The sequence below is a fragment of the Coturnix japonica genome, chromosome 1, assembly GCF_054131305.1.
Source record: "Coturnix japonica strain WE chromosome 1, WE-NBRP24, whole genome shotgun sequence".
Classification (NCBI taxonomy): Eukaryota; Metazoa; Chordata; class Aves; order Galliformes; family Phasianidae; genus Coturnix; species Coturnix japonica.
The window spans coordinates 87,039,963-87,053,590 of NC_140663.1; the positions used below are offsets into that span (position 1 = coordinate 87,039,963).

Consider the following 13,628-nt stretch of genomic DNA (forward strand, 5'->3'; position numbering starts at 1 on the left):
ATGTTCTTAATTGGCCCTGCAAATGTACATCTTTTTTTTTTTACAAAAAGATAAAAAGATCTTTTTTACAAAAGATAAATAAATATTTGAATAGAAAGGATTGTCCTTTTTGTTTGCCATACAAAGTGTGCTAATTGTGTTGTTATTTTTTGTCTGTTTGTTTGTTTTTAATCCCTTAATAGTTGTGACAGTTGTTATGAGGTGTCAGAATATGGAAATTTTAAACATGAGAAATCCTATCATTCAAAGAAACTTCTAGTATAGTGGAGCATATATGTGAAACAGCTGGCATGATTAAATTAAGAAGCAGAGTGAACCATTCACCTCAATCTGTTGAATGATATATATTTTAAATTCCTGTGGCATCTTTGCACTGTTCATGCAATGGACAATGTTATAACTTGTTAACTTTCACTCACTGTGATGAAATATGTTTTGTTACACTCAAATGTCGTGCCATACATGACTGATAGCTCTTAGATGTTGGCTGTACTTATCTGTAGTTTGATTTTTATTTATCAGAGTGCCTGAAGAAGTTGTATGCTTTTCTTCTAGGCTTATTTGTTGAGTCAGTGTTTCACAAAGCATAGTGAGAGTTGTCGTCTGCAAATCTGAATGCCCTCAAAAAATTCATTTGAAATGCCCATTAAATACCTGTGCTTCTTTTCCTGGAGCCAAAGTACTTCCTTCTTTCCAGGAGGTTAATAGGCTGAATGGAATTATGACCACTTTCTGTTTTATGTGCTGATTCTGTTTTGGAGGAGAAGAAATGTTGTGAAAAGACTGATATACCATAAAAGCAATTCAAAGTTAGGCTGCATATTCAGAATATGATAGGTAGTTCTCTTTTTTATTTAAATAAGTAAGCTCTGTGGGAATTGTGTGTCTCTCTCTCTCTCTCTTTTTTTTTTTTAACAGTCTAAAACATACTAATTTGATGCTATTTGACAGTTTTTATTTACAAAAATGCTGTAAATAATAATAAATGCAATGAGCTTGAATTAGGAAGCATCACTTTATCTGATCTTTTTTGTATGTGCTGAGTTTATGCCAACTCCTGCTTATAACTAGCTCATTTATGGGTGCGAAATTTGAAAACAAACCCAACAACAGAAGGTTTTGGTTTACACTAAAGAATGATGAGCTTGGTTAAACTAATAAGGCTAAGCTATGTAGTTGTAGGTGTCTCAGCAGATTGTACATTAAACTTGAAAGTTACCTTTTGTTGACTGTCCCTAATTACTAGTTAGCTGAGGCACTTATTTGCTGATATTGATGATAGACTGGAGGAGGCATATAGTAAGTAAGTTCACTACTAGCGCATGGTTTCTCTTTTAGATTTCCCTCTTATCTGCACTGAAATGTTTTAGGTAATGCAAGAGAGAGTAAGTTACTTATGCTTCTGTGCTGTTTTGGCTCTTCGGTAAACTCAGAACAAAAACACTCGTATTTTCTTCCTTTTGAAAGATGATGATTGAACCTTCCGTTTTGAAAGGAAGGTCATGTAAGTATAAGCTATTAGGTAGAGTTACCTCTTGAGAGAGAGAGCAAATTTGCAGTTAGTTGTTAACTATGCATGAGAGTTAAGCCAGCTAAAATAGGTAAAGGATAACACAAATTGAACTCATAAGTTACAGGAGTTGAATTTTTTGGTTAACCATTCTTGAGGCAAGGGTGTATTTTTATTTTTATTTTTTTTATTTCTTATATTTCTATAGGCTATAACTGTATCCAGCTGATGGCTGTTATGGAACATGCATATTACGCCAGTTTTGGTTATCAGGTCACAAGCTTCTTTGCAGCATCAAGGTAGGTACAAGTGCTTAATCTCATTTGTTCTTTTACCTTTCTCTCCATCTGCTAAAATCAGTATGTCTTTGCAAGTATAAGTTTAATGGAAGAAGAAAGCACAGGCTTGGGCATTTGCCATTTCAAAATGCTTATCGTAAAAACAAAAGTTTCAAGTAACTTTAGCCATCACAGTATATACCATCTAATCCAATTTAAGCTGCCTGCATGTGTTTTGCATGCATATGTGGGTGATGTCATTTCATAGTTAAAAAATCTTTTTAACTGTCAGTTTGTAATCACTCCTTCTGAGGATGAAAAAAAACCAGCAAATCTACATACAAATGTAATCTAGGTCATGAAGGACTAGTGACATTGATGTACTTTCTGTTAGTGATGTTAACTACTTTTGGCTTAAGTTTGGGTGCCTCCCTTCATAACACGTTTATTTTTTACACTGATAGCCGTTATGGAACTCCCGATGATCTGAAAGAATTGATTGACGTTGCTCATTCAATGGGGCTCACTGTACTGCTGGATGTTGTGCACAGCCATGCGTCAAAAAATTCAGAAGATGGTCTCAACAAATTCGATGGTACAGATTCTTGTTTCTTCCATTCTGGTCCTAGAGGAACTCATCAGGTCTGGGACAGCAGGCTCTTTGATTATGCAAAGTAAGTATACATTATAGTTTCAAGTATTTTAGAGATAATAATCCCTTAGCAGTTATATTAAAGCTTCAGTACTTGCCAAGCTGATTTGGATTGCTTAATGGTTAAAATATCCTGAGTGATATTCATCTGCTTTGCTAAATGTTTAAAATTGAAGATTAAATAATTATATTCAGTTTCTGTTATTCTTCTTTGATCTATGACTATATATGTTATGTACGTAATTACAAAGCTTATGCAAGTATGTTACTTTTTTATATGTATGAACATTTATAGGTAGCTATATAAATCTTGTGGATATATTTAATACACATATATGTTAAAATATATAGATAACTACCTATATATACATATGCACTTAATATATATTTAATTATATTTAAGTAGAAAATATATTCATATATAAAATAGAAGAATAAGAAAAGCTGAAGAAATCTTGTGAACTCTGGAAATCTACCATCAAACTGTAAGATTGTTACAATTCAGTAAAGGTTGTGGACCTGGCTAGCAATATTCTAAAACTTTCCAGAGGTAGATCAACAGGTAATACAAATCAGGGGTCATTTTCAGTAGGCAGTTTGTTTGCAGGCATCCGGTTTAGGAGACTGAAGGATTTATATGTGGAACCTGTTCTGAATAGTATGTCCTAAATCTGGAGACCTGGACCCTGTCTGGGCACATAGTTTTTTGGTAGAGATTCATAATAATACCAGGTAATGATTACCATTTAATATAATTTAATTTGTGTTCTCTAAGATAGTAAACTGGGAGAGATTTGTCATGTGTACTGAGTATTTATAGTTGTTTTACATGGAAAGAGGGAGAGAGAGAAAGGCAAACAGCTTATTTCTGTCTTCCTGTCTTCTCTTGTTTTGCTATGCATGTTTTTACTTGAACCATATTGATTTCCCCCTTTTCTTGTTTTCTGTTCTGTTCTTCATCTAAACATCCCCCTGCAATGCTTTTTTTTTTTTTTTTTTTTTTTTTAAATCTTGCTATCAATTACAAAGTTCTGGTTTATCCTCTTCAAGGTTTTGCTTGAGTAGGTCCTTCACCAGCTCATCAGTCAGTGACTTAAGAGTTCTAGTCTCTTGTTAATATGTTATTTATTAGGGTTTGTGGGCCTGCATGTTCAATTTACTGCTTTCTATTTTTATTTATTTATTTATTTATTTTAACTCCCATTTCTCTTCTTAGCTTATCTTTTGTTGCCACTAACTAGTTATGTTTACAGTGCAGATGTCTTTAAACATTAGATCAGAATTGTGTGTTCATGTAGTGTCCCCCCTTGGAAAAAACAAAAAACAAAACAAAACAAAAAGTGTACATATATGTTTTTGTAGCTAGATAGAGAAATCTATATGTATTGTACTCAGGCTGTAGTCTTGACTGACAGTTTCATAGCTAATGAGGATTATAACTGTTTAAGAATGTCACTCTTTAAGAGGTATTGTTATATAACATAGGTCATTTTTTTTTATTTAAAGGAAACTCTCTTATCATAACTCACAATTTTAATTAAACTGAGTGATGAGTGTAATAACTGGCTTACACACTGTGTTACTTAATAGGATAAACTGTTATGAATTTAATTTCTTTTATCTGAGATAATTTTATGATTAATTCAGAGGGCCTATTTGAATTGCAGCTAATGCATTTTAGTAGGTCTCAACATAACCACTTCTTGTTTGGGTTGCTTCCTATTAATCTCTGAATCTATGCTCAGGTAAACTCCATTTCAGGTAATCTTAAAGCTTGAATATAATACAATGATGCTTCGCATTTTATTACCTTTTATACTTGTGTATATTTATGTACATTAAATATTCTATACATACATTCAAAGCTTAAAGCTTAAAAGGTACAACAATCATGTTTCTTCTAGGTTGCTCAGAAATTGTTAAAAATATATATTTTCTTTTTTGTGTGTGTGTATAAAGATTGCAAACAAAATTGGGTAAGTGTTCTAACTGAAAATATTATTTTTTCCATCTATGGCTCATTGACATGCATGCAGATTTCCATACTGGTAAATGAGCAGCTACACTCTGATTGAGAATAAAAATCTGTGGGATAGACTCAGATTGTTTGCAGTTGCTCAAAGTTTGTTGAAAATAAATGATGCCAAGCACAACCTATTGAATAGCATACAGAATAGAGTCTTTATTGTTCTGTAGTGGAAAAAGTCAAATCTATATGTACTTAAACATCAAATACAGACAATACTCTATTTATTTTGGAATTGAGAGAAACTAAATCATTGCCATGAAAGAGATGGAAAAAACAATTGCTTTATCACTTTAGTCTGTCTACATTTTCTTTGAATGCCAAGGTATAAGGAAATTGTCTTGCAACATTTGCAAGATTATTTGGTTGTCTAGGAAGGTGACGGTGACTGCTTACCACAGCAGAAGGTGGCAAGGATCTATATCCATACAAACTATGTTCATGGTGTATTTAAAATATTTTTAGTTATATTCATGTAAGTAGTAAGAAGGTCCAATAAAAGTGGTATTAAAACTTGTGCTTCAGATCTAGCACGGTAATATAATTTAAGAAGATAAAAGTGGGTTTTGCATTGTGGACTTCACAGCAATACCTGATGAACATGTTATGTAAGACTTGTATTGTAAACTGCAGACATGCTAAAAAATAGCTAAAGTGGTGTGATATGAGGGAAAAAAAACCTGAATTTCATTGAAAGATACTAACAGATAAAGTAACTGGATCAGCAAAATAGTATTTTCTGCCCAACTTTTCTATGGGTAAAAAAATATTCTTAATGTGAAAAACAAACAAAAAGCCCCCGAAAACCACCTACCCCAAAAATCAATTCAGAAATAAACTTTCACAGATCTGATTCTTTTTTTTCTATTTTTTTTTCTAAAATCTGGATTGAGGCATTGTGTTTTAAAAATATAGTAATTTGGTGAATCTACTCTTTTATTTCATTCTGTTGTTTTCCTCTTGCATCCCTCAAATCAAAGTAATCCAAAAGCTAAACTAACAAACTCTTAGTGAGTATTGTGTGATATTTTAATAATTTTTAAGACAGCAATGAACTTTTTATATTCTTTGCCTTGATTTCTAATAAAATGGGGCTTTCTGTACTTTACCTGGCACCATCTATTTCATTTTGTTATAAATTAAATGCCTTGTCTCTACTGTCATTCTGTTTGAGATGGCTCACTCAAAATGCATGCAAAAAGCCAATTTTCTCTCTTCACCCATCTTCATTTTAAGTAAGGATTCTGCTTATAATTAGCATAACACAAGCTAAGTGTATCTCTTCTTCCCTCCTCAAATTGTATTTGAACATTATCCAGCTGCCAAATTCATTAGAAGTGTCACTGTAGACCCTGTAGACCAGGTGGGATCACAACTAGAGTAGGTGATTGTGTTTTGATTTATATTCATTTCTCCAAATAGCAAATGTGTCTAAAATACTAATTAGGTAAAACAATTTAAAAATAATTGAGAGCAAGATTTTAGCTAGCAAAGATTTTTTTTTTTTTTTTTTGGCTGTAAATGAGTCTGCTGTTCCTCAGCTTGTTGAAAACTGAGTGTATTATTTTGAATTACTTTTTTTTTCTTTCTCTCTCTCATTAGGTTTTGTTGGATTCGACACTTAATCTAAGTGACAATAGGTATCCCGATATATTTATGTGTAAGGTGTGCCTTTAGGAAAATGGTAGAAGTAAAACTTGGTAAAAATCATAGGTTGCTCTAGATAATTTTTTATTTGTTTGGTTTTAATATGGTGACATCGGAGCATTTAACCCAAACTTTAAGTTGTTCAGGCTTTGAGATAAATTTGGCACAAAAGTTAGAGGTTAGATTTAAACCTGTTTTTAATGAATGACTTTCTTCCTTGAGCACTGCCATAGGAGATGATGTTAGCTACAAGGTTCTGGGGCCAGAAGACTTCCTTAGAGTCTCTCTTCAGGCTTTTTTTTGGTTCTATTTTTAGGACCAAATTTTTGGACCAAATGTGAGCCTGTGCATTGGTTCTTCTGTGCAGGCACCAAACCTGAACCACAGTGAGTGGGAACTCTACACCTACAGCTTTTGTCTTTTTTGTACTTCTTGGTAACAATCCTCTATTTTGGCAATACATTCTTGTAAATGTTTTAGAATAATGGTAATTTTCTTAACTAAGCCATATTTTCTTCATTCTTCCCTCTTCGGTTCTATACTATACAACTCAAGTGATGTTCTATTTAATATGCTTCAAAATGAAGTAAGTAGGGTTCAAAGTGTAAACACTGTTCTACAGCTTACAACAAAGGATGATATTCTGGTTGCCACTATCTTCTCCAGTGCAGTCTTCAGAACCATTTACAAAGCTCCTGAATTCCACAGAATTCACTACAGAGTTCATTGCTCTTTTTTTCTTTCTTTCTTTCTTTTTTTTTTTTTTTTTTTGTATGAATATGGTTTGGGTTTTTTTGGTTTTTTTTTCCCCTCTTCTTTCTCTAGTTATTCTTATAGTGAATTATAAACTACTGCAGTTCTGAAACAGATTTAGCCTGCAGTCAGTACAGTGGAAGTATGATAACTGGCTGGGATGTCATTCAGATGCCCAAATATGTACTTCACTATATTTTAGACTGCTTGTCCTCCAGCTGCTTCTCCAAAATGGTGTGGTTTATCAGTCAGTTTTGTTCCATATACCATATTCCAGCCTCATGCAGGTACCTTGGAAGTCGCCTTGCATCTGAAATGGCATATTGCACCTATGTCTGGATGCTGAGACAATAGCCCTTTCTGCCACCCAGTGTTTAAATCTAGTATAGACTTTAAACTGTGTTTTACATAAAGCAGTGATGACCACAGTAAACTATGCAAACTATTACTTATTAATTATCATATAAAAAGGATAGATAAGATTATAAAAATTGCTTTTATAGTCACAGTATCCAATAAAACACATGAGGAGTCTTTGGCATGGTAGGTATCAGTCAGTTAAGAGACGGGAATCCTCCACTGCTTGATATAAGAGACCTTTGATGGTTCTGGATAATCCTCTTCTCACTCATTGCTCTTATTCCTTTACAATTTTGCACCTTTCCTTTTGAATCTGAGCAATTCTTATCACAACAAACTTGTGCATAACTTCTGATTTCTTACCTTTCCTAGCTCCTTCCTTGCTACTTTCCTCAATTATGTGATTTCCTTAGTTTAATCTATTCTTGGTTTGGGATGTAGTTGATCCTCCATTCGTGGGAATGGGAGAAGGAAAAGTGTAGGGGAATGTTACACAGAAATTTATTTACCGTATACAAAAGAGAGGATTCTCCAAATTTCTGGTAAGTGGCTAAAGTCTTCTCTTCTGCACCTTTTTGGGACTTAGCCAAATACAGTCAATATTCTTCCAGCTGCATTTATGCAGTCGCAATGACATCCAGTGGCAGGTCATGTTTATCACAAATGTATTTTTTCTGAGGAGATGTCTTAGGTATCTAGCTTAAACTAAGGCCAAAATTAAAGGTAATACAGAAACGGCTGTCGGTGAGCTTAAACACTTGCTTTTTTAAGTGTATATATTTTTTTAAAGTACATTGTTGATTATGAGGTAGTTATCATAGGAACAAGAGTGTAGATTAAAGGTTTATACAACATGATACAACTATGCTTATTTCAATTTGTATTCTACCTGCCCTCTTTCATTAAGTACAGGAAAGTTCTCTGTTGACAGTTTCTGTAGTATACATTAGCACTGGTGTTGGATTTGACTAGCAAAGATTGTTTCTTAATGACTAAAAGTTTTAAGAAAATACCATTTGTGATGCAGTAGAAAGATTACTGTTTTTTTCCCCAAAACTCATAAATTTATTTTTCTTATAAAACGACCTGTAAAAAAACTACGTGTCATTAAAAAAAGAACAACTGTGTGTCATTAACACTACTTCTAATAGATTGGACTTTTTGAAGGTGACTATAAGAGCACCAAACTACTTTATGACATAAATGCTCATACACTTCTGAAAATCTTGGTTTCTTTGTATTCTCCTCCTTTTGGTTATCACTATAGATTCTCTCAAGAAAGCACTTTCAAATGCATATTTGTGGATGTGGTGTTAATAAATTCCTTGAGGGGAAGGAGTAGTGAAAGCATCAACAGAAGGCAGTGGAATTAAGTGCAGTATATTTGAAATGATTAAAATAATAGTTCTCTGTAATGTTCCAACCATGAGCATATGAATATATGCAGTCTAACCTTGCTACATATAATTAATTTTTAATTAATGTTCTTCTGGAAGCTTGATTGTTTTACTGCACTGTACTGATATGACAAAGAGGCTTTAAAGACAGATGTTTTGAAGCTTAGAAGACCAGGTGTGAATGTATAAATTTCCATGATGGATCCAGTCTCCATGATGGATCCAGTAACTTGCAGTGCAAGCTTTACATGAAGTTTCTGAAATGTGTGCTTAAGTAATAAATTAACATGAGAGGAAGAGGCACACTGAAAAACTGCAAGCAATTGTTCAAAATTTTGTAAAGTAGTCAGTCTTAAAATATAGAGGTCACCGCTGGTAGCCAATTGAATTAATTCTTCTTTTGAATAGACACAATGACTCTTACCTGAAGTTAATCACAGTATTTCAATAAAGATCTGAAATTAGGCTAGATTCAAGATGCTGCAAAGAATCGTTCCTCATCCATTTAAATGTCATAATGATTTTGCTTTTAGTAATCCACGCTTAAATTGACATTCACAGGATTTCTTATGTGATTACTTCACCAAATTGCATGAGCAGTTTAACAGGTTAATGAATCTGTTGTGAATAGGACCATTTTGCTGGGAGGAAAAAAGGTGATAGCTATACAGATTGGAGATTAAGGAGAGGTGTTATGGAAAATATCACACACAAAGCAGGGAACATAGACTTTATCATAGTAGTGATGTATGCAGAGAAGATCGAAGTTGGAGAAAAATTAGGCATGGTACATTGTCACGGGTTACTTAGATTTACCTATGCCCGTGACAGGGGAAGCCACCCCACGCCCCCCCCCGGGGCCCGGAAAGGAGGGGGAAAAGGGGAGTGGGATAAAACAGCGACAATCTAAGGAGGAAAAACTTATTTTACTAAATATGATATCGAAATACAAGATAACACAATATAATATAATTAAGGCTAACAAAATCGAACGAAACAGAGAGAGAGAGTCTCCGAGAACCGAGAGGCCTACTGTGAACTCTAGGCGACACGGCTGGAACGCTTCCCACTCTCCGAGAAGTTCGAGAGAAGAAGGAGGGCACTCCAGCCTGGGAACGAGATTATATACAGTCCTGGTCCCGTGACTTATTGTTACTCCTGTTGTTCTCTGGGATATGTAGTCTTCTTCTGTGGACTGCACATTCAACAGAAGTGTCCATACTTGACATGATGTTATGATGTGGAATACTGATAGCAAAATTACAAAATTACAAAACCATGACATACATGCAAGGCAGCAGAATACGAACTTTAAGGGATCTTTTCTTTGTCTTGTTTTTTTATTTTTTGTTGTTTTTTTTTTCCTTTATTTTTATTTTTTTACTTTAATGTATTTTTTATTTAACATACAGATAGTTGCAATCAGATTTTGGAAAGATCACTCAAAAGAGACAAAATTAATAATAATGGGACAAATTAATTAAGAACCATAACATAAGTAGATAACAAACAACTATTGAAATACTGTATGTGAAGTAACAGTTTTCCAAAAGTCAAAAGTGTAAATAATGCAAAAGTGTATACATGTGTTACCTCTTAGGTAACGCCTAAATATCAAGGTGTAGTGCATCTGATCTGGAATTAGACACACAGACAATCAGTGTTCAATACTTAGAGTCAAGTTCCCATATTTTAGCATTTAATTTCTTCCTGATCATTCGTTCTCAAGAGTAATTAACTGATAAGGACACAGCATTGGATCACCAGGGTCAGTAACAGTGACTCTGGGAGAACCTCTAAGAAGGACGAGATTGCTCTCATCGTCTCTTAATTTTAGCTAGACGAAAGGCTAGAGCCTTTGTCTATTTACCTCGTACATAGTCAATTTAACTTCAAAACTAAGGTAAAGCATCAGGAATTCTATCCACACAACTTCTATAAGTTAAAAGTAATTAGTAACAAACTTTTATAATTCATCTTCTCAGCACCAGTAGACCTCAGTGAACACACTGTGATCTCAGTATGTGGTAGCTCTGAAGAAAAAGGGTAGAGAAAGGAGCTTATTGAAATGACAGCCCAGATACAAAATCACATCTGAAAAGTGCGTCCCTCAGATTTTTGATGGATTTTGGAAAAAATAATTCAGGTGCTGTTATTTATATTGTCAGCACTTTGAATGTAATGATACAGACCGAGTCTCTAGCATGCTTGAACTTTTCATTTACCTTACAGCATAAAAGTAATTTTTCAAAGAAGTATTTTGGTATTGGCATCTGTTAAAAGTTTATTTTCAAAATCACTTAGTTTATGTTTAGAAAATGTGGAGTGTGGATAAGCTCTCCTTTTAAAGTTTCAAAGAAATATGGCTCACTAGTGTGATTTTTCCATATATTTCAACAACTTTGTGATTGTAATGGAAGGTGTCCACAAATCTGTCATCTAGCACTACACAACTGAATTTCTTCATCTCCTATACTGTTATTCTTAGGAACTGAATGAATAACCTGCCCCCATGTCCTTGTGTTCCTATTACAAATGGGCTTTCTAAGCTGTGGAGTCAGCATAGGTTCAGTTCTTTCCTTGTTTTGAAGAAAAGAAGGTGCTCTGATATAGGTATGAATTCAAATTTTTAAAACATGAGAGCATTATATGGATGTATTCTAGTTAATGTGAGATTTTGTTCTAACAGATCCTCTCTGAATAACACTTCTTTGCAGTAACAGATGAAGTAGCAATTTTAGAAAAGTGCTACTTAGGAATATTTTCAGCATAACAACTTATATTTGAATGGAAGACAGACCTACTTAAAAAAAAAAATTAAAAAAAATAAAATCATTTTCCCTAAGTAATTATTGAATGTGTATCAAGTCAAGGTCAGAGTGGACCAGGCTCTGAGGAATCTCTGATCTAGCTGTAGATGTTCCTGTTCATTGCAGGGGTGTTATACTAGATGGCCTTTAAGGGTCACTTCCAAATCAAACAATTCTATGATTCTGTAAGTCTAACAAGTGCATATTGCTGTTGTATCATTTAGAGTGATGTGACTGAAAGTTTCATCTCCCTGCATAACAGCAAACTCATGGGTGTCAGGACATGCTTTCAGAATGGGTATTGTCAGATATGGGACTCTGGAACATTGGCTAAAACTAAATTGCAAAATCCTCTGCATCTTCAAAGATGTTTTTCTGTTGCTCCTCATTACTCATAAAGGAGAGGGGGGAGACCTTTAGTTGAATAAAATACTTTCAACTAAAACTAAATGAGGAAAACTACTCTGTTGATTCCATTTTTACTTAGAGTAATCAATATTTTATACACCTTTCACTTAGTCTTAGAATATCAAGTTATGACTTCAGACTCTAAAACAGCAATTAATTCTGAGTTATGAAAAATAGCTTGATCATAATTAATTTTGATGAACATAATGCAGTGTTAATGATTCTTAACTAATAGTTTTTGTGCATTGCCCTCTTTTTTTTTTTCCCTTTCGAATTTTTTTTTAACCATCATTTCTGTAGCAAGTGTTGGATTATTAGTTATCAGAGTGTGCAAGAACTGCTCCAAAGGTAACATCTCCTATTTTATTACATTGTCCAGACATCAGAGGCCAGTGGTGGTGGTATGGTGGCAGAGGTTGAACCTTCCCACCAATATTCTCTTTCATTTTGTTGCTGTGTGACAGATGGCAGCAGAGGAGCATTCTGACAGAATTGTGCCTAACATGGAAGTGCATGTGAAGCAAAGGTGTGTAATTAAGTTCCACGGTAGTCATGTGATCTTACACATGCAAGATTTCTGCATTTCTTCAAAAGAGATTCTGAAGAATTGAAGGGCTCAACTGCCTTCTTTGTTTGTTTTATTTTTTGCATCGTAACCTCTCATACTGTTCAGTTTAATGGAATAGTATAAAATGAGTAATGGAATGCTCATAAAAGCTGCGCATTTGATAGTCAAATACCTGAACAGAAGAAGACTGTGTCATTTTGTTAACATGTCCACTTTGTGGTATTTTGGCACCTCACTGTAATAAGATTGATTAAGAATAACTGGTCTTCCTGCAGATCTGTTTTATTTTATTTTAAGTCCATGAGGGCTAGTTGGCTTTTTAAAAAATTCCAGTGGCAAAAGACTCCAGAGGGCCACAGTATAGGCAGTGAGATTACAGGAAATTTTACACTGCATTTTTTTTTTTTTCACAATCACTGAGTCATCCCAAGGCCCTGATTCCTAATTTAGTGTTTCAGACTTTCGTACTTAACTGCATCCTTTTCTGGCCTGAGGGTAGGCTATGTACTTCAGGTCACTGAAGTCCTCTGTCACTGCTGTGTTCTGGTGCAGGCATATACTCTTCTTTAAGATACAGTAGAAGCACGATTATCTACAACAGACACAAATGGATGTTTGACAAGTCAAACAATCTAGCACTGCCTCAGAGGGATTTTGCATCTCTTGAAATTAAGATCTGGTTTGCTGTCAAATGTTTGCATCTGAGTACGTCATCTTTGCTCATCTTTTCTGATTTCAAATGTGTAGGATTTTTGTTTCTTTATTGATTGGTCATTCTTATATGTGTCCATAATGAAGGTCTTTCTTTCCATTCTGGTGTCAGAATACTGTTAACTTGTGCATTAACCTGAGCTGGCAAATCACTTTTTTTACTGCATAGCAGGTCTACTTTGCCAACACCTTTCATCCTCTTGCAGTGACACATGTGCATTCTTTTTCAGTAGAGAGCTCTCTGTTCCACAGTTGTGTCTTAAGATCTTGCAGTGTCAGTCAGTTTTTAAGCGAGGGCTGGAAGGAAAGCTGGCCATGAAACCTTTAGACTAAGCTATCGAATACACAGTTGAGAAGATTTTGCTTGTCATATTGAACCTAAAGGAAAGATAAAACGCAGAGAGTTGTAGTATTATGGGTGTTATTTAGGGTAATGCTTTTTTAATGTGAAATAGCATTTAAAAGATAAAGCTATTTTACACAGTAAAGATCAAAGGCTGTAAGTCTT

The 13,628-nt window shown here is 34.3% G+C and overlaps 1 protein-coding gene across 5 annotated transcripts in view; it reads left to right on the forward strand.

The window, feature by feature from the left end:
• Window positions 1-13,628, forward strand: part of GBE1 (1,4-alpha-glucan branching enzyme 1) — a 142,856-nt gene that overhangs the window by 57,087 nt on the left and 72,141 nt on the right. For all 5 annotated transcript variants that reach the window (XM_085547128.1, XM_085547139.1, XM_085547164.1 and 2 more), the window contains exons 6-7: window positions 1,719-1,809; window positions 2,253-2,462. In XM_085547128.1, coding sequence (XP_085403254.1) covers window positions 1,719-1,809; window positions 2,253-2,462 — 301 coding nt within the window. The remainder of the gene's footprint in view (window positions 1-1,718; window positions 1,810-2,252; window positions 2,463-13,628) is intronic.